Consider the following 21,156-nt stretch of genomic DNA (forward strand, 5'->3'; position numbering starts at 1 on the left):
AAAAACCAATATAAAATTCTGATTTTCCTGTTTCAGATGAGCTCTTTAGTGAACGGATCAAACATGTTGAGCGTTGAGGAAGACAATGGTGCGTTGGTTCTTGAAGACCTGGAGCGTCTGTCTCTGGTGTCGAGTCAGCAGGACGTGGAGCGGGCCATCCAGAAGTGCACCACCTATCTGAACAGCCAAATGCCCAAGCTGACGCAGCCGACCGAAGCCATCCAGAGTCTGACGCGCGTCAACGATCTGGTGCGCAGGGCATGGGCCGTGCCGACCCACGGACACGAGCTCGGTTACTCGATCTGCAACTCGCTGCGCACCAGCGGCGCCCTCAACCTGCTCATCGAGAACTGCGTGCAGTCGGAGGCCAACCTCAGGTTCTCCAGCGCCCGTCTGCTCGAGCAGATCCTTACCACTGAGAACAGGGCGCACGTGGTGCAGCATGGCCTGCAAAAGGTCGTCAGTGTCGCCTGCAACAGCACCAAAACCTTCAACACAGTCGAGCACTCCAGAGTCGGCACCGGCATCCTCGAGCACCTTTTCAAACACAGCGAAAGCACCTGCAGTGAGGTCAGTATTTACGGGACATTTTTAATATCAGCTTGAACGGCTTAAAAATTAAAATTCGTGTCATTTTATATCATTGGTCTAAATTATAAAAGTTAATACAAATTATTGATGCATGGAATTTTGTCTTAAAAATATTTGTTTACATCATGAGCAATAAAAAACATTATATAAATTTATTTTCTGCTCAGGTGGTGCGATTGGGTGGACTGGACGCGGTCCTGTTTGAGTGCAGGAAAAACGACGTGGAGACACTGCGGCACTGTGCCGGCGCCCTGGCCAACCTGTCGCTGTACGGCGGCGCTGACAACCAGGAGGCGATGATCAAGCGCAAGGTGCCGATGTGGCTGTTCCCTCTGGCGTTCCACGACGACGACAACATTAAGTACTACGCGTGCCTGGCCATCGCCGTGCTGGTCGCCAACAAGGAGATCGAGGCCGCCGTGCTCAGGTCGGGCACGCTGAACCTCGTCGAGCCTTTCGTCTGCTCACATAATCCGTCCGAGTTCGCAAAGTCGAATCTGGCGCACGCGCACGGCCAGAGCAAGAACTGGCTGCAGAGGCTGGTGCCTGTGCTCAGCTCAAAGCGCGAGGAGGCTAGGAACTTGGCCGCCTTCCACTTTTGCATGGAAGCCGGCATCAAGAAGCAACAAAACAACTCGGAGATCTTCAAGGAAATCGGTGCTATCGAGCCTCTCAAGAAGGTAACGATATTCTCTTAATTTTCCAGAACGTTTCTAAATGTTTAAAATTACGCAGGTTGCCAGTTGTCCAAACGCAGTGGCCTCAAAGTACGCCGCCCAAGCACTGCGCCTGATGGGTGAAGAGGTGCCGCACAAACTTAGCCAACAGGTGCCTCTGTGGTCGTCAGAAGACGTCAGAGAATGGGTTAAGCAGACCGGCTTTACGGAATACGCACAGAATTTTGTGGAATCAAGAGTGGATGGAGACTTGCTGCTGCAGCTGACTGAAAATAATCTCTGTGATGACATTGGCATCACGAACGGAATTAGAAGAAGAAGGTATGAAGCTAAAAACACGGAGAAATTAGACAAGTCTAATTTATTTTTTCTAATTATAGGTTCACTAGGGAACTGCAAAATCTGAAGAAACTTGCCGACTACAGTAGCAAAGACGTTAGCAACCTCAACTCCTTTTTGCAAAATATTGCCGTCGAATTCTCTATTTACACGTATTCCATGCTCAACGCTGGCGTTGACAGGGACTCAATTAGGTTTGTAGTGTGACGTGATGGCTTGAAAGACGTTGTTTCTAAATTAACCATTTCTCGCGCCCACAGAAGCTTGACTGAGAATCAACTAGCAAACGAGTGTGGAATTTCAAACAGCATCCATCGACAAAGGATTCTCGAGTCGATCGGCGGCCTGGAGAGCGTCGTCAACTCGTCGCATGAAGATCTGGCCAAGCCTCTTGACGTCTTCGTCAGCTACAGGCGCTCCAATGGATCTCAACTCGCCAGGTACTGACAGCGAAATTTTTAAAACGCTTCACTAAGATATCAGCTAACAACTGTAGTTACAAAAATTAATTTTTGTCGTTAACAGTTTGTTGAAAGTCCACTTGCAATTGCGGGGATTCTCGGTGTTCATTGATGTTGAGCGTCTGGAGGCTGGAAAATTCGATAACAACCTGCTGCAAAGTATCCGAAATGCCAAACACTTCTTACTGGTTTTAACTCCTAACGCGCTGGACCGCTGCATCCAAGACGTCGAATGCAAAGACTGGGTTCACAGGGTAAGCATGCCAGATGCCAGATTTCTAATTTCCTTTTTTTATTCGCTGAATTTTCGATGACTCAACATGATTTTTTTTACAGGAGATTGTTGCTGCACTGCAGTCTCAGTGCAACATTGTCCCAATAATCGACAACTTCGCGTGGCCCGAGCCTGAAGAGTTGCCAGAGGACATGCGCGCCGTGTGCCACTTCAACGGCGTCCGCTGGATCCACGACTACCAAGACGCTTGCGTGGACAAGCTGGAGCGATTCCTCAAGGGCGAGATGAATTTGCGCGGCGGAGGCGGCGGCACCACCACCAGCAGCCTCAAGGGCGAGAACACGCCCTCCACGCCAAGCAGCACCATCGGCAGGCATCCGCCCACCTTTCAGCGCACCCTGAGCAACGACTCGGGCAAGGGCAATGACAACAAGGACATCAACGGCAACTCAGGGAGTGCCGGGATTCGGCGGGACTGACTAGACGGCCACGCCTCGGCAGCTAACCTTTCGAAGTGAGTGCTTGAAACATTTATCTTTTTCATTAACTGCAATTTTCTATTTTTCCTGAATCTCTTCTTGATGTAAAATTAAATTGAAGAAAGCACACTTTTTGTATCACTAGAATTTTTGTAGGGTGTATTTTAATTTTAAATTAGCTCTCACCATGCATATGAATAACTAACACCTATATTTTCTGGCGTCAATTCTACCATAGCCTATTTTATAACCTGATTAATATACTAATTTTAATTGTCAAATCAATGTTAAAATAAGTCATCTGCTATTACATGCAAACATTTCAACCTTTACAAATTGTTTCAATCCAATTTGTAGCAATCCATTAGTAACTATAGCCTGTATTTGTTGTGTGTTCAGGTTGCGCAACCAGAAAGGTCGTCCGCCCGCGAGTCCACTACTCCGTCCACGCCGTGTCGCGCAGATCGCCGGACACAGCAGCCCACGACCACCAAAGATGCCGAGCAGGACACACAGCTTGGACAACATGCTGGACAGGGAGAGTTCGCAAGAGCCAATTGGGGACGAGGCCGCCGTGGTGAAGGCCTGCGAGAAGTACTTGAGCGCCACAGAACTGAACCAGCCGACCGCCCCGGAGCGGCCGGTGCGCGCCGCGCCGCCCCTCGCGCGCGGCCACAGCTGCGACGAGGCGGCCACCGCCGGCCAGCGAAGCTGCAACGACGGCGTCCGCTCCGAGTCGGTCTTTTCGCTTGATGAGCCCAAGCGCAAACGCAATTTCATGGACAAGTGCGTCAACAAGGTGCGCTCCTTCATAAAAAAGTAGTGATTTTTGTACATTTATTGATGTCACACACAACAATACTTTCTCTTCTGTTACGCAGGGACCTTGATTAGTTGTCGGATCTAGAGATTTAGCGTGTAGCCGTAGGTTAACATTCTTTTCTCGAGCTAAAAGATGCATATATACTTATCAGGAGGTCTCCACTCAAAAACCACTACATTAATTAATAAAAGCAGCTTTAATTGCACTGAATGGCCTTAACCATTGTCTTTGTATGCCTTATTTAATAAGTGTCGACATTCTCAAGGGCTGAGCTTTTTGAACCGACCGGTTCTAAATAACCGTTTTTTCCAATCAAAAACAACAAACAGGAACACCTTTTGAGTAATTTGTAGTATTTTCCACAACTCTTCTGTATTCCACTCATTAGTTGGTAAATAATCCAGGTTAATTAGAAAACTAATCAATTCTGAGCTAGATTATTAAAAAATACAGGAAATTGAGTTGTAAATATTTGGAATTCGGTGCAGAGAATTATTGACATTTGTGTTACTGATTACAGAAGCTAGTCCAATTCAATTTCTTACAAACAGAGGAAGGGGAAGTTGATTTATTTTGTCCGAGATACATGTGCGTAAGGAATATTTCCTGTCTGTTAAGTTAGGGTTAATTTTCAGCTTGTGAGCGTACCACAATTTCGTGTGTATAAACGACAATTTTAATTTTTAAGTAGACCTTGTGAGTCAATTTTAGTTGGTTGTATATCATTCTCTCATACATATGACGACTTGTAAAGCTAGGCAGGCGATTAATATTATTTGTACATTTTTGTCGACTTCATGCCTTGGAAAGAATTTACTATCATTATTAACCGCAATTGGAGACACGCCAGCATTTTCAAGAATTTGCTTCCTCCTATGTATCTACTTTGATATTATTTATTAACAAATCTTATAATAAACACACACACACACACGCACACACAAACACATGAAACTTCTATATTTGGCGAACGTGCGCCAGGTTGGAAAAATAAAGAGCATTATTAGTTTTAATTAAACAGCTGTTTGCTTTGAACTTCAACCCGTCCAGAGTTATGCGATGCGCGCAACGTCCCGTTAAACGCGATCCGCAACATGCTAGGCAAGTATGCGAAGCCGGTTGCATAATTCGTGACTGGCAGGAATGCGCGAGAATCACGTTTATGATTTACTGTCAGAATACCAGTTTGCAGATTAGGGATAAAAAAAGCAGCCGAGCATTTTTCTCGCACGCCTCTCGCTAAATGCTTGAAGGTGGCCGAAACATCGAAGTTATTTCAAAATGTTTTTATTCAGTTTGAATTATTTTTACGTTATATTTGAGTTAAAAATTGTTTACAGATCAATCTAAAAATTAAAATTCACATTTTTAATTCATTGAATTTACCATCAGAAACAAATTTGTGGTTTAAGAACGTCTAATTAAGAAACTTAAGTGAAGTTGCATGATGCACTCTAGAAACAATTTACGATATAAGAGGATTGATGCGGTTGAGGCTTTATAGTTTCCTCCTTTATTATAAAAAATAAATGTTCTTGTTTGGAGAAGGGAAATCCGTTAATATTAAAATCAAGGGTGACTAACTAAATTGCTGCAGAAATTTCCCAACTTGAGAATTTCAGCTATCTCCGCACATAAGTGTTTCTAAGCTCTGATGGAAGCTAGTGACACATCTGTACAAATTTTAAAATTTTACTGAAATCAGTCAATTGGAAAAAACGATATAAATCTCCTGTTTTTCCAAAGTACTGACTTTCTTTCAAGCTGTAAAGATTTTGACTTGAAATTTATTTTCCACCTAACCCTGAAGAAGTTTTGAGCCTATGCATGACTCATTTTTTACTCTTCAAAGGGTTCATAACACTCAACAATTAAAAAGAGGCAACCTATATGATTAGAAAATTTCTTGTTGCAAGAAAAAATAATAACAAAATGTACTCTACCCATCTGAAACAAATTTTTAGAAGATATAACTGATATTTTCCATTGATAATAGCAATTACCAGCTAATTTTTTTCGTTGGCATTGTTTAATTCTATCTCAAACACTGGTGACATGGCCATAAATTGAAATTAATCGGCTCCAACCGTTTTTCCTGGGAAATTTAGTTTGCCACGATTTGCCGGGGTCAGGACTCAGGATCCCACAGTCGAAAGTCAAGACAAAAAAACAGTGATTGATGAGTTCCAAGTACCGAGTTGGCATTTTTTTTTCATTTTCATTTTCCTTCAATTACCAAATAAGTCTCCTCTCCCCTGGAGCTGATCTCTTGGTGATGATGAAAAATGGAAATGAGCAAAGTCCATTTTAACAGTCGAAGAAAGGTGGCGGGCAATAAATTTGGGTAAGATAATCAGCATAAAATCGCAGTTTAGTGGCTGCCAAATTGATACTTAACTTTTCGCACGCTCTCGCGGTGTCCGGAAATTCTTGGCGGCCGCGCGGCGTTTTGCATACCTGCGGCATTTTTACGACTGGCGCAGAGGAGATTATTGCCGCGCGCGTAATTAGGAAATATATGCTAAGGTCGTCCCTCCCGGAGAGTGAGTGTTGTCCGTAGCTGTGTATTGGCAGCCGAAGCAGGCAGTCGGTTCTTCTGCTTTTTATAATTGTGTTGCATGCGCGCTGCCGGTTCGGAACGAGGGGTTGCGTGTCTCCGGCTACTGTGGGAAATAACCGCGCATGAGAGAGAGAGAGAGAGAGAGAGAGATGCGATGCTGCCTGCTCTGCTGCTGCTGCCATTTTTTTCACTCGTCAGCATCGCGCAGTCATTTGGTGAAAAACAACACTAGTAGCCAATCGGCCCGCGGCGATGCAGCTCTTTTATTTCTTATTAATCGTGAAAAATGGAGCCGCCGCCGCCGCACTCTCGCGCACTGTGAGTGCTCTGCTCGGCCAGCAGCAGCAAGAAAAGCATTATGTAAATTTTATTAATAGGCCAACACAATGCCGGACCTAATATTTTATGGTCCATCAACGCGTCGCCGTGATATCACTTTTTTATTGCCTGTTCTCGCGGAGAATCGGCTGCTACTGTCATTAAGATTTCACAGCCTTCAGCAGGCACAATGATACTAACTCCTTGGGACCCACAGTTCATCAATTTCTAAAAATAACGAGATAATTCGCTAGAAAACTGTGAAAACAATCGATTAAAATTGTAGAAATTTGGCTCAAGTTACGCAGAACTATGAGAATATAAGCAAATTATTTTATTTGGGTCAAATAAAACCTTTCGGCAGTTAATTTTTTACTATAAAAATTTATTATCTCTATCTGATAAACCGCTATAGCGTGTGAGTTTCAGAGCCTTAATATTTTCGTTCTGGATCAAAAAGATTAGGTTAAAAGACTAAACTAAATAAGACAAATAAAAAATGTTTTCATATTTATTCAAAAAAAATTGGCAAATAAGGGACAAAAAACAAACATCATTGCGGATTGACTGCTGCGCACTTAAAAAATTGAAAACTCATTATAAAGGTCTCCGAGCTTGCCCTAAAACAGGAAAAAATCTACATAAAATATTCAAAATATATATTTAACACAGTTTTTAATTTTTAGAGTACATATTTTGTAGACCAGTTTTGTAAGCACAGATATTCGCTGCAACTTTTAAAGTGCACTTTTCAAATGAGGACGTAGCTACAGAAAAATTCAGATTTCCCAAATTGCTTGCCATGTTTTTAAGCAATTTCAATATCACTCATCGAAATTTAAACGACAGTCTTATTAGAGGGAAAGATATCATGAAATATTGAACTGTTTAAATTTTACAGACACATTTCAATAAAAATTGGGCTTTCCGAAAAAAAAGGATTTTTCTGGTGGCTCATCTCAGCATCATTTCTCTTAAAAAAATAAAAGGAATCCTTTTAAATGTTTTGTTGCAAATTTATTTATATATAGAATCAATTTAGACAGTCCACGGAGGAACTTTACTGTTGAATTTTGCGGGGAAGGGTGCGCAAACCATAATAAAAAGGCAGCGACGTTGAGCAAGTGTGTGTAATGTCCGTGCACAACAGATGCATATTTGAATACACAATTTTGTTGCAGGAGCGGGGCGGTAATTATTTCATAGCAGAAAGAGAGAGAGAGAGAGAGAGAGAGAGAGAGAGAGAGAGAGCACGTTAAGTATAATATCGGCCAGTGCTGGCCGACCATGACCCTGCCTGAATAAAATTAATACCTGCTTGGCAGGATTCGAATCTCTCTCTGCTCTCCTCTCTCTGGCGCGCGTCCACTTTCTTGGTGCGTCTCGCCACCGTTCGGTCCGTGCGCTTTTCGATACCAATTTCGTATAATACGTATACGCGAGTGAATTTAGGCCAACCACCTTTCATGCGAGATAAGCGTTTTCTGCTGCAGTAAAAAAATCAGATCGGATTCGCGGAATCGCGCGGGTGCGCTTGCTTCGTTTCGAATTCGACGTGCGCATGCAGGGCGCTGCTTAAATTAATCTGTTCCGTCGGTCGCGTTTTTTTCTCGTAACATTTCCGGCACCACTCATTTATGCGCATTATTATCCGTTCGGGTGTCTGCGCTAATTGCACCTTTGTGTGCGCTCGCCAGGCAAGTGAAACAAAATAACGACAACCGTTTCCTCTCTGCACGCCGGGCAATAAACAATATTGCACACGCTGGTGAGCATCATCTTTTTATACGATATATTAATGACTTTTAGCATACAAGGCAGGTGGGTTGGAATCGCTAAAAAAATCTCAGTTCAGACAAAAATAAATTATTAAATTTTAAAAAAATTAACTTGGGATGTATTTTACGAAGGTCCGAGAATTAATCCTTGGACATGGTAATAATTGTGCTGTGTTTTCAACACTTCTTTTCCTTTAGAATTAGCTGTTAAAATATTTATGAAATTAAATTTTGTTGCAAAATTCCGTTTCAGTCTGTTGTGTTTCTAAATTGGTAGTTTCGCAACTCGAGTATGTGTAAATATCCCAATTTATCGGCAGACGAACCATTTTATGTAAAAAATATATTATGTTTAGAACCAGAACAAATAAGTTTCGAGAAGTCATTAATGCCTCACAAAACGAAGAGGAAAAATTGGCACAGATTTAATTGCCAGAGTCAGGGAATCCCTTTTCGAGGAAGTCTATTAAGCAGAGCAGTTTTCCTGGAACGCGAGAATCGCGAGGTGACTGCTTTGCGTCGCCTGCTCTCCCCTTTGTTTGGACCGATTTGTGTGAAATTTGAGCGTAAATCGGGTACGCGTCGAACCCACATCATGCGACGGAGGGGATCGAAAGCAAGTCGCGAATGAATTCGTCTCTCGAGTGTGTGTGTGTATAAATATATAATATATGTATATTGATATAATATCCAGTTTTTAATTGGAGCTGCCGAGGCGAAAAGTGAGCAAAAGCGAGCCGAGGTGGGTGCACCGGTGAAGTCAGTTTTCGAAGGAAGAGCAGGACTCGGTCGCTCTGCAAATCCAGTTGGCTTGTGGTCGTCTTGCGAGCGGCGTGTGCAGCCAGTGTGACCGCAGCCTTTCCTGATTCTTCTGCCGGCTGCTCTTCGCGCGCACACCGCACCAGCAGTCCTCGGCTTCACACACTCGGCTCTGCATGCGACACACCTCAAGGTAACTTGCTAACTGCCAGCCGCACAAAAGCTCTTCCCTCTAGCCCCCTGTTTCACTGCCCTATTTACACTGCTTTTATTCTTTTCCATAGTACAAACCATATTTATGTTAAAATATTAAACACTTATTATTCATGTAATTAAAACGGTTTTTTATCGGTTTGTGTAAATTAGTGAATTAGTTTGCTATATTTAAAAAAATATTATAAAGTTTTTACAATTTTACAAGTTCTCGCGGTACGTTGTGGAATGAGAATTAAAAGTTAAAATCCTCCAAGTATCTATTTTTTTGTAACTTATATTATAAAATTCAAATAAAAATAATCCAGTTTATCATTTGGTATATTCATAATTTACCAATTCTTATGTATTATATTAGGCAGTGTGAAATGTTCTAAATTACAAAATACAATGGTTTATTGATAAAAATTGATTGCTATAAATTTAATACAAACATTTGTATAACATTATAGAGAATAAAAGAAATACATTCAGTCTAATGAAAATTGGCATGAGCATTAAATTTTAACTGTTGAAGTAAGTGTACGATAAAGTTTTAACTGTAAAGACTACAAAACGAAGTTTATTAAATTACTCTACATTCTAAAAAGCTTAACAGCATGTAGAGCAAACATAATTTTATAATAATTATTGCATGCTCTTGTTTGGTTATTTTACTAAGAGCAAAATTAAACACATCCAAACTTTTCCGTGGAACAAAACGATTCATTGACTAAACCTATTTATAACCATTTTAAAATCCCCATTTGTCAAATTTTCTACTTGATTTTATAAAAAAATCAACTTAAACAAATTATAATGATATCACAAATAACTTTTCTCTGCTTTTGAAGTGAAAATATTTTCTCTTGCCTGTCGGGCATCTTTTAACTGTAAAAAATGCGAGAGAAATTAGATCCGGATATTAAATATCAATTAAAGCAGCAAAATTCGAAGGCCATAAACAATTATTAAGCCCGTCCTGAAAAGCCAATGGACCAGATATTCGAGCAAAATTATGATTCATTATACTAAGCGGCGGCGGGTTGCATGAAACATGTTGTGCGGAGAACGTCGTCGCGCGCGTCCTACTACAACAAGTATGCATACATGCTGTGAGCAAGCGAGGCGCGACCTGAAATTTCCAGCGCGCAGCCAGCGATGATGATGAAAAGTCATTATCCGCCATAAAACAATTCTTGCTCCTTCTGTCTCGGCTGTGTGTGCAGCAGCAATTTATTCCGCGTATGCAATTATAAAGTGCAGTTATCAGGCGGAAAACCGTCCATCCGACCGGCGGAGGCGCTTTTTAATATCAAAACACGGCCGCCTCCTCTGCTTTATTCTTTCCACTCGGTATTCACATAATTATGTCATCACCGTGCCGAAATAGCAGCCTGCGCGCAAGACGAGACCTTTTTCCCCTTTCGAACTCTACTATTTTGTTCGCGATGTCGTAAGTCTCAACACATACAAGGGTTTTGGTTTTTCGTTTCACTACCTTGCGGTGTACAGTAACTATATTAATTGTGATAGACAGAATACGCGGGGCCATTTCTGCATTTCAACGAGAGCTATCGCTTTGTGGGCCTCGGTTAGTGAGAAGAAGTGAGAGTATCAGATTTCAGGTTGATCGCTTCATTCGATTTCTCTCCCAACTCTGACTGCGGGCGCGGTATGGAAATGGAACTTTTCTCGCCCTGACGCGACCTTGCATGTGGCGCGCGCAAATTGAGTTGTAAAAATTCACATTGCGACATCAGTACAAACGAGAGGAGTGTTCAAGTGGTAAAGTTTATTTATAGAGATTTTCTGTTCAATTCTCTTTACAGTTTTCAAACCTAATACTATTGCTGACAATCAGCTCTGTTAATGAACACACAAATGATTGCATTCGCGTCTTCAAACCTATCAATTGTGAATTGTAACCAGAACCTTTAAAATAGTTGTTTATCTAAAGTCTTTAGCAGCGAGATTTAAGGCAGCCATATTTTAAACGTAAAGTTTGATAGTGCTTAACGGAAAACATTTTTTCTCGTGCACTTTTTAATTTTTGACCCTTTTTCACCGGCGGCTGGCGTGGCTGGCGCAGCTTAGCCAGATTAACGGCGACTGGTGGCTGCCTACGTGACCAAATATTTGCCAACTTTTACCCCTTCAGATATCAAAGTTTTATTTCTTTCCTTTAAATTTATTTTTTTACAACCTTCCTATGATTTTTTTAATGTGTGAAAAGATATATAGCTAAAAATGCAGGTTTCAATGTTAGCCTGACAGTGAGAAAAGTTTACTAGAGCGTAATAATGAAAATGAACATAAACAACAACTGTGAAAATATTAAATTGCTATAATTAATTAATCATCTGGTCCAAAAAATATACTTTTTAACCGAGGATAGCAGGTCAAATTTCCCATTTCATATCTAATAATTTCGAATGATTGATTTACCACAAATTTCGAATTTTGTATGGATTATTAATTTTTGTAACATGAGCAATAATGGCAATATCGTGCCAAATTGCAAATCTTATTTCTCAAAAACGATTATGTTTTTAATTTCAAGATCTGCTTAGCGTATAAATTTAGTGTTTGAGTAGAAATATAAGCTTTTAACATCTCTCTGTTCGAAGCTATGTTGTCAAATTTTGTCACAGATTATTGGGACACTGAGTGACTTTCGCTCGGATGGTGCTGCATCAAATTTAGACAAAAAATAGCAGGGCACAATTAATTGAAAGCAGTAAATAGCTCCTTGCAGTAAACCTATGCAGCAAAGGAAGTGATAAATAATCTTCCGTCCTTTCAGCAGCGATTAGCTAAACGTATGCTGGTTATCAGCACCATACAAAAAAATCTGGATATTACAGAAGGAGAAGGTCAAATTCAAATGTTAACAACAACAGATATTAAACAAACATATAGCCAGGTACGAGTAAAAATTGAACGAAGTAGTATCTCAAGGAACATTATTTATCAGCATTCTTTCTGAGTGCAGCAAGGCCGATCGGTGCATCAGAATCGGTGTACCCATCGCGGTGTTATGATATTCACTGTGTGGAATTTGTGATCATCTCGACGAGATCGACTCACGTGCTGGGTGTTTTCTTTCAACGCGCACTCGATCGAGTGCTTTTATTGCGGCGTGAAATAAAGAGGGGCAAAAAGCTTTTACAATAAAATCCCAGCTCTCGCTCAGCACTCGTTATAATTTTCAGTGTACGTCTGAGGAGGTGAAACAAGAAGTTGCGTAGCCTGCTGCTGCTTTTTCTTTCTCTCTTGCTCTCCGCCTTTTGATGTATTCTCACAAATTGCCTTCTTGTGTAAAAGTACACGCGAAAAAGTGTTTTGTTGCGGCCGAGGTGATTAATCATTTTCGTCTCCACTGCTGATTTTCCACCGCTCATTTGGGGGCCGCTCATTTGAAAGCCGCACGCTTGTTCCTTCGTTATAATGTGGGAAGGACCGCTTTTCATAAATTTCATCCACTTGGCCGTGGTCGCGACAAGCAGAGAGTTCGCTCTTTTAATGGTCCTGTACTCTTTATGCCGGCTAATTTAGTGCAATATATATGCACCTCCAGATATAGCCGATTCGTTCAGTGAAGCAGAGAAGAGTTACTGAAATGCAGTGAAAAGGATTTGGCATACAATTTAGTTCAATTGCGAAGTTGGACTAATTAAAGAGGATTATTGTTACTGGTAAACCCTTGTTACCAATGCCTTGGGATTCAGTTGAAGCCAAAATTGACCTAAAGAACCGTAAATAGGTGAGAAAAGTGGCTGCAAAGTTTGCATACTTTTCAACTGGCGAGGACTGTCTCCTTACTTGAAATCCTATTTTATTTCACAACAAAGAGTTTCCCTAAGAGGTTTGTTACGCTTATAGGTTTCGACGAAAGGAATCGATATCTGCCAAGAAAATTTGGTCGAGCGCTGTAAATTTGGATAATTTTTAATATTGCAAATTGCAGAAACAGTTGTTTATCGATCAACTGTTTATTGCATTCACTATTTAAAATATTTTTAATTGTCATCATGTATCGATCAACTTTAAAAAGGTCTTTTATTCTAGATAATTGGGTGCGGAATCAATGATTTCAAACATTTTCGACGTTTTTAACCATCGATTTTTCTGTGGCTGATGATTTTTCTGTGATTCTTAACCTTCTTCGCTTCTTTTTTTCACAAATAAATATACGAACAATCATTGGATACACCCTTTTGAATTATTGCTATTTTAAAAAACTGATTTCTAACCCTTGGAAATCCTCTCCCTCTTGCCGAGTAGTAATTTTCCCAGCCAATAAAAGTGATCGACGGCCCAGAGTGACTACACGTATATAATTTAGTGCACCGTTTACGATCTGCTTTCAGACCGACACTCTCGACGGCGCATCCCCAAGATGTTGGCCCAGCTGTGCAACCCCCTGATGGCCCGCCGCTTCAAATTGGCCCCTTTCGCACAGGCAGCAGGTGGGTTCGTTGGTTGGTTGGCTGCTCGCGGATAGTCTTGCAAACAAATCGGCTTTTAATTTCTGCCCACTCACGTGGAATTATGCACGCCGCGCTCGTTTTCGGCTCTCACGGCGGACGGGCCTTTTTTATAATATGTGTACAGGCCTGTGAGACGGGCAGGTCGTAAAAGAAACAATGCAAACCGCTTTTATGGCTGATTGACTAGCATGTGAGCATAATTTTGGGCGAAGCCTATATAATATTGTTCGGCGGCTAATCGGCTGGCTCGGAAAGTAAAATCCGTTGGTTTTTCTGGTCGGGACGCGGAGGAAAATTCGCCGCGCGCACGTGTAGTAATTTAAAGGAATTTTACGATTCACCAAAATCCCTTTTATCGCACCCAGCAAATGTATAAAAATATAATTTATTGCCAATTTCGGTGAGAAATGAAGAGAAGGCGTTCCTGTGATGTCACGAAGTAGCCTGCCCAAGCCACTAATAATGAGCCGGGGTAGCCGAGGTCACTCGTGACTGACTGCGTGCACTCGTCTTCTCTCATCCCAATACTCCTCGCAGACGCCGCCAGATCGTGTGTAATTTGTACGCGCTGTGGGCTGTTCGGAAACTTGCTTTACTTCTTCCTACTGACATCTCTGTCCAAACACTGAACAACATTGCTTGCTGCTGCTGCTGATCAGTCCGTTTTATTTTTTGCTTTCGTGAATTTGTTCTCTCACTTCTCACTTACATCAAACTGACATGATCAGATGAAAAAACAAATGAATTTATCGTTTTCCTTTTTTAGGGTGTTCTCGATATTCTGTTTCAAAACGCAATTTAGGAAGATTTTTATAAAGCTTAGACATTTTTTATTCAAGATTTCATCAAAAATTTAACAATTAAAATATTTTTGTTTATTCTTTAGTTATTAATGTTCAGATGGGTAAAGCTAGCGAAATACCAATAAATTATACCGAAATCATTGCAATCATTGAGATTTTTATTGTTTAAAAAGCTTTTTTTCAGTAAAATGAAACAGTGTCAAATTTTCCCTTTTTGCTCATTTAAAAAATAAAATTTATGTTTGTATTTTCCAATCACTTTTCTGACATTTGATTTAAGTCAAATAATTCAGGAAGAACATTTTCACATACGAATACAATTTTTAGTTGAGGTTCAAAAAGGAAAATTATATTATTTGAAATAATTAATCCACATTGTTTTGGTTGGTGAGAATGAAGTTCCAAATTTTTAGATTGAAAATCAAATTTAATTGGTTGTTTCTATCAAAAGGTCTATATTTTTGGACGATTTCCTCTACAAAAAATTATTGGTCTTTGGTTTGGTCAAATTATAACAGCACAACGAGTAGTTTTAGATATAAAAGGGCAACAATTTTTGGAATTAAATAAATTTTAAAATAAAGTCGATAGACGTCAGTTACCAAGTGTACGGTTGAGTTAATTTTCGTGATTTAAAAGATAACTCCAAATAATTTTAATCATTTTCCTCGTGTAAACTGTTGTTATCTCGTTACTTCTGAGAAATTTATTTATTCTTGCTGGTTATCCATACACAATTCGCTAGCGCAAGCGTCAATTTGCAGAATTACAAGTGGAAGAGGAATGTAAATTGAAGTTTATCAGCGATTATTGCTTGCGTATGAGCACAACATGTAGATAGATAAGTCAGAGAAAGAACGCATGTATTGTGCGTGAGTGTATAATTAAAACGTCAAAAGGCACACGCGGGAATATTATTGTTGCAGGGCTGTTTGGAATTTTGATCAATCAGTGGAAACGTCGGATGACGATAATTACCGCCAATGCCGTATTAAATATAATCGCTTTCCGAAGAATCTGTATAGATCTACCTGCTGCGGAGTGTGAGAACGTGTGCTGTGCGCAGATGGGAGGTGAAGCCGCGCGGCCGGCGTGCATTTGTCCGATTTTGTTTTAGGAAAGATTGTGTGTGTGGGAGGGCCGCGAGACGAAAAAGAGAGAGAAACGCACGCGAGGGGAAGGGAAAAATTACCGACTCTGAGTTTAAAAGGTCACGGTCCGAGGTTATAAATGTTGGCATCAGCAGAGTACACACACATGGAGATTTCCAGCTCCTCGGCCAATAATTAGAGGTTTATAAAGAGCCGATCCGTACCTCCAGGTCGGCCGCGCGCGGTAAACCTTCCTCAGGTAGGCGCGCACGAGGAGGAGGAGGGTTTATATCTTTTCCAGAGCTCACGCCACCACTATATGGCTGCTTTTGGTTCGCACGGTTCAAAAATAATGCTGGAATGTGGAAAAAAATAAGAGAGGAGCTCTCACTCCGTTCTCAACCCTTCCATTTAATTTCCTCCTGATCATTAAGCGTGTGTATAAGTTGGGTGGTAAGGTGCATCGGTGGTGGGGATCTGTCTGACCGAGAGCACAGAGCTGATTCAAAATCGGATAATTTGCTCAGTTTGCTTTGTGCGGGTGACCTGAACGGATATACCTCAACTCAACTGATTCTACTTGTACATAGCTCCAGCAGGTGCGTTCTGTTCCAAGTTTCGTTACTCAAAGAGATGTATCTCAGGCTAACATCAAATTTTCTAAAGAAGATAAGAAAATAATTTTTCAGCAAAACTACTTAAGTCTATTTTATTTTGGCTATGAGCTCACCGCTGAACGGATAAAATTGGGCCCGAGTGGCCGCAGTGGAACTTTTGGGCCCAAAGTGGCCATTTTTTCGCCTCCCCGCACCGAGGTCTTTTATTGAAAAGCCAGAAATTTGTCCTCAAAGCCGCTGGAAAGGTGCGAAAACCAGCAAGTGGAAAGTCTAAGCAGCCCGTTGAGATATTTGAGAATTTCGAGAAACGAACTATAACCACATTTTGCCATCTCTGACATTGGGCAGCCAGTATTAGATCCGCGAACAGCTCAAATATCTCCAATTGCTTTGACACTGCTGAGAATACATTAAAAATGCGAGCCAAGAGGCTATGAAACAAGCGGAAAATTCTTTTTTTATATAAAAATTATTTCGTTTCCTCCTGAATTTACTTTATTTTTAATTTTATGAAATTGATTTAATTATTAAATGCTGTTCCAGACGACCAGAACAAATCAATCAGGAGGCACTCGTGGAGCAGCGTAAATGTGGAAAACAATCTTGAGGAAAGTGGGTTTTTAGAAAGAAGAAACCAAGAGGAATATGATTCAGCAGAGGATGAAGAAGAAAACAGACGCAGGGTAAGTTATCCCAAATTCCTCAACTTTTTTATTTTGCGGAGTAAAAATAAAAACCACCGAAAAACATTTGGCAAATATTTGCATTATTTAGATTTCCTTCATTTTGCTAGCATATCTCAGAAATATAACGTTTTTACTTTTTATGTTCACATATATTTCCGCAATCGATTGATCATATAAATTACAGAGTAATTAAAATCACGTCAGACGCAATTGCCATTTACAGCCTGCCGCAAGATCATGTTTGTTTTTCGCATATAAATCAATAAGGTAGTGCAAGAAAATTGAGCTCGTTAATTAATTTCCACGGTGCTTCATTTTCACCATTTCTGTCCACGTTGATTTATCGATTACGCTAAAACAAAGTCGAATGCGAATAAATCAAACGAAATTGGCATGGAATGCGATCAAGCGTAAGACCGGCGGCGCCTTGTCTCTTAATGGAGCTAATTAAATTGTTAAGGAGGGATCGATCAGGTACCCAAGGCGAAGCATTGCCGCTTATAAGGTGGCCGCGGCGAGCGAAAAAATAATTAAGATGGCACACGGCCTGCGTGCGCGCCGCTCATGTAGGCCAATCAGTGTCATTAACAAACACAATTAAAAGTTACAACTTGCCATTCTAGTACTAATTAGCGGCATAATGCCGACAGGCTGCGAGGAAATGCGTGCAGCCGGCGACACAAGTGCGCCGGCTGGCTATAAAATCTTGCAACACTCATTTAGCCAGCCCCTTGCTTGATCTTAATTTGCAGCTAGAAAAAATTTCTTGAGTAATAAATATTTAAAAGGGCTTATTAAGAAAAGTGAGAAAATTAAATGGTTCGGTTTGATGCAGAGGAGCACTTAGTGGGTTGGGAAATGTGGATAGCATGTAGATAATCATGGTGACCATGATTAAAAGTATAAATAAAAAAAACAAGATTAAAAGCTTTCCATAATAATGCTAAAAGCTTCTATCTTTATTAAATATGTGGAAACATAATTGTATAAAGCGATTTCAATTTGTTCCACACCTAGGAACACTTTTCAACACTTTTATTTCTTGTATCGCTTCAAACAATTTAAGTGTTTTTTTTAACTAAAAACCTTTGGTCAGGCTTTCGTGATTTTTATAAGATTAAAGCCATTTAAGTGCAAGTTTAAAATAATTAAAGCAATTTCAATAATGTAAGCGGTTCGTCACTTCATCTGTGATATAACACATTAACCCACATCCTAAAAAACAATAGTTTAATTATTAAAATAATGATAATTGCCAAGCGGGGTTAATTTAAATATTAATTAATTAATTAATAACAAAATCGTTTCCTAGTTTGGGTTAATTTACCAAATTTACATTAAAATAGAAATCAAATAAATGTATTAATTATTTTATTTAAAAGACAACTAAACCGGGAATTATTGGAGTAACTTTTATTACACTGTTTAAATTCAGCTTTACTGTCCTAAGAGACCTATGTTAATATACCAACTAGAGTAAAAAATTTGTTTTAATAAAAGTTTTAATAAATATTCTTATTCAATTCGAATTATTCATTTCTAGATAGATACTAGGCTGTCATAATTGTCAGAAGAATTAAATTCAGCGACCTCGGTGTGTAGCGACTAGCGAGCTGTTTGTTTTCCCATATTTATTGAGTAGGACTTCTGCGGAAATTTTGAAAAATGCCGAGGAAGCTACATTAAATTCTTCTGACAATCTAATTTTTCAGACTCGCTCAATTTACTTGTTTATTCTTGCTAATTTTCAATACAGTAAAATTAAATACATGTACTAAACTAAAATCATGGATTATTACAAATTACAGAAGTAATAAATTATAACCTCCAAAATGACTGTAAATAGTAGCAATGCGAAAGGGGATTTAATAAAAAGATCACGAATCACGACAAATAATAATAATAAATGAACGGTTGCAGGGTCCGGATCTTCTGCAGGAGTGCTGGGACGTGCGGCGAGACGACGACTGCGTGAGCGAGCCAGGCGTCAGCGAGCCTCTTTACGACTCGATCGCCAGCCTCGCAATGGGGCAACGCGCCTCGTCCACCTCGTCGCTGCACGACCCCCTGCACCGGGCGCGTGGCGGGCCCACCCTGCCTCCCAGCAACAAGGTGTCCATGACGTGGGCCCTGCTGCGCAAGCCGTCGCACGACTTGCTGGAGACGACGCCAAAGAAGTTCGTCGAGCCCCTGATGATTCGCTCGCAGGCGGAGCTCCCCCGGCCACCCCAGCTGGCCACTCCCGCCGCCCAGAGGGTGATCAGACGCTCGAGGGCCTCCAGCCACAACGTCAGCCGCTCGCAGTCCTCCACTAACAGTTCCAGTTCAAGCCGAAATTTTGGATACGATATTAGTGATATCGACGAGTTTCTTTCAAAGGTCAGTTGTTGCTTTTATGATAATTATATAGATTAATTGTTAAAAACGAATGAAAAATTTAGAGCATGCACTTATTTCAACTTCAATGGTTTTTTTACTGAACCGTAGTTTTGGGCAATTTTTTGTCTGCCAGAGCATTTATAAAATTTCAAAGCAATGACAACAAAATTAATCATTTTTTGAATGATCATGTGGCATCCGAAACTTAAAAATTATATTAAATGTTTTAAGTTAGTCAACTTAATTCTTCGATTTTACTCTTTAAAAATTTCAGCCAGATAAATTTATTTTGTTTCAAATGTTTTAAACAATGAAGTTAATAAAAAATTAATAGAGGTCTCAACCGCGTAATTTTGGGTGGCGGCTGCATGCCCGGCCTAAGCCTAATTTTGGCCCGGCGGCTGAGAATTTTTTCAGGCGGAAGAAATATTAAAAGCAAAGTTTGATAGTAATTAGCAGCTCCAATGGCCAAAAATAAAATTTTTCGCCAGCAATTTTCAATTTTTGACTTTTTGGCTGGCACAGCTTTACTAAAGTCAATTTTCCGCAACATTCTTTTTTGTTGTGTTTATTTATTTCTGGACAGCACCATTTAATTAGTGAAAATATTATTTTTCAGGCAACCCTGCAGAACCCAGCCAACATTCCTGTGGTGCTGGCTAGTCCGTGCGTGCTGTACCAACCAGGGACGCGTCGCAGCAAGTCCGGCCGCGACACGTGGCGGCAGAACGAAAGCTCGCTGCCGCTGGGCATGGTGGTGAACGCCGTCTTCCGCAACCACAACTGGCTGTACGTGCACACTCCGCACGGCGAGGCTGGCTACGTGCGTTACCGCTCATGCCTGCCGCTGGGCATCCTGCCGAGTCCGTGCGTCTCGGCGCCCGGGACGCCGGCCCCCGGCGCCTGGGACAGCCACTCGGACGCCTTCCCCCCGCCCCCGCCACCCACCGTGCCCAACAAGGTGCGCCGCGGGGCCGCCAGCGTGTGCGAGCGCCGCAACAACAAGACTGACAACGAGAAGCTGCGGGACACCGTGTCCGAGTGCGGCGGCAGCGGCGGCGGCGCCAGCAGGTCGAGACACCGCAGCAGACACCGGACGCAGCGACCCGAGGCCGCCGTGGACAGACTGTTCCTGGCCGCGCAGAGGTCCGAGTCGGAGAACACGAGGCACCGCAGGCCGAGGAGCAGCGTCGAGACGCTGCTCAAGGACGCCGAGCTCAGCTCGCGCCGCTTCCGCGCCGAGTCGGCAAACATCGACTCGGTCAGTGTGAAAGACTCAGTGTCCCAGGTGGGAGTGCGCTGTCCGAAACCAAAGTACCCGTCCTCACGCAAGATGGGCAAGCTGGAGAACTACCAGTACAGGATAGAGCAGAACCTGAGCCAGCTGAAGCCCAACCACAGGACCATCGCCCTGCAGACCGACTTCGACGAAGTGGACAGTCTGGTCAAGGACTGCGTGTCCGAGGTCGGTCGGACCAGGAGCAAGGAGATGGGCCGGTCGCGGGGCGCCATCTCCGAGTGCGGGGTGAAGGTGAAGAGCAGCAGGGCGCCGTCCAGTGCCGCCCTCAGTGAGGTGCAAATGAAAACCGAGACCCTGCTGCTGATCAGGTCGGACTACAACAGCCGCGGTCGCAACACTCTTTCCGTGTCCAAAGGTGACGTGGTCGTGCTCGTCAGTTCCAGACTCAAGGACTGGTTTTGGGTGCGCAGAACTGATGGCTGTGAGGGGTTCATTCCGGCCGTGGTTGCTGGACATGGATTTTTGTAGTGCTCCCACATTTGTTATTTATTTCAGCTTGTATTTCTTCAAATAAACCTCATGTTGCCAATTTATATTTTGGTAGTTTAAGTGGCATTAAATTAAGACGTATTTTA

At 41.6% G+C, this 21,156-nt stretch overlaps 2 protein-coding genes across 9 annotated transcripts in view; both read left to right on the forward strand.

Moving 5' to 3' along the window:
- Positions 1-4,623, forward strand: part of Sarm (sterile alpha and armadillo motif) — a 41,729-nt gene extending 37,106 nt beyond the window's left edge. For all 7 annotated transcript variants that reach the window (XM_065491508.1, XM_065491504.1, XM_065491502.1 and 4 more), the window contains exons 6-13: positions 37-570; positions 759-1,271; positions 1,327-1,589; positions 1,649-1,801; positions 1,868-2,047; positions 2,133-2,322; positions 2,405-2,817; positions 3,182-4,623. In XM_065491508.1, the coding sequence (XP_065347580.1) occupies positions 37-570; positions 759-1,271; positions 1,327-1,589; positions 1,649-1,801; positions 1,868-2,047; positions 2,133-2,322; positions 2,405-2,782 (2,211 nt within the window). In that variant the 3' untranslated portion in view covers positions 2,783-2,817; positions 3,182-4,623. The remainder of the gene's footprint in view (positions 1-36; positions 571-758; positions 1,272-1,326; positions 1,590-1,648; positions 1,802-1,867; positions 2,048-2,132; positions 2,323-2,404; positions 2,818-3,181) is intronic.
- Positions 4,624-8,414: 3,791 nt separating this feature from the next.
- Positions 8,415-21,114, forward strand: LOC135943335 (uncharacterized). 2 transcript variants are annotated; one of them, XM_065489814.1, is made up of 5 exons: positions 8,415-9,213; positions 13,586-13,684; positions 16,760-16,899; positions 18,823-19,281; positions 19,901-21,114. In XM_065489814.1, the coding sequence occupies exons 2-5, from the start codon at positions 13,615-13,617 to the stop codon at positions 21,047-21,049; spliced, it is 1,818 nt and encodes a 605-aa protein (XP_065345886.1). In that variant the 5' UTR covers positions 8,415-9,213; positions 13,586-13,614; the 3' UTR covers positions 21,050-21,114. The 2 variants fall into 2 exon arrangements, with proteins under 2 accessions (XP_065345886.1, XP_065345887.1); XM_065489815.1 differs by lacking the exons at positions 8,415-9,213; positions 13,586-13,684 and adding an exon at positions 14,896-16,198.
- Positions 21,115-21,156: the final 42 nt, after the last annotated feature.

The sequence above is a fragment of the Cloeon dipterum genome, chromosome 4 (genome assembly GCF_949628265.1).
Source record: "Cloeon dipterum chromosome 4, ieCloDipt1.1, whole genome shotgun sequence".
NCBI lineage: Eukaryota > Metazoa > Arthropoda > Insecta > Ephemeroptera > Baetidae > Cloeon > Cloeon dipterum.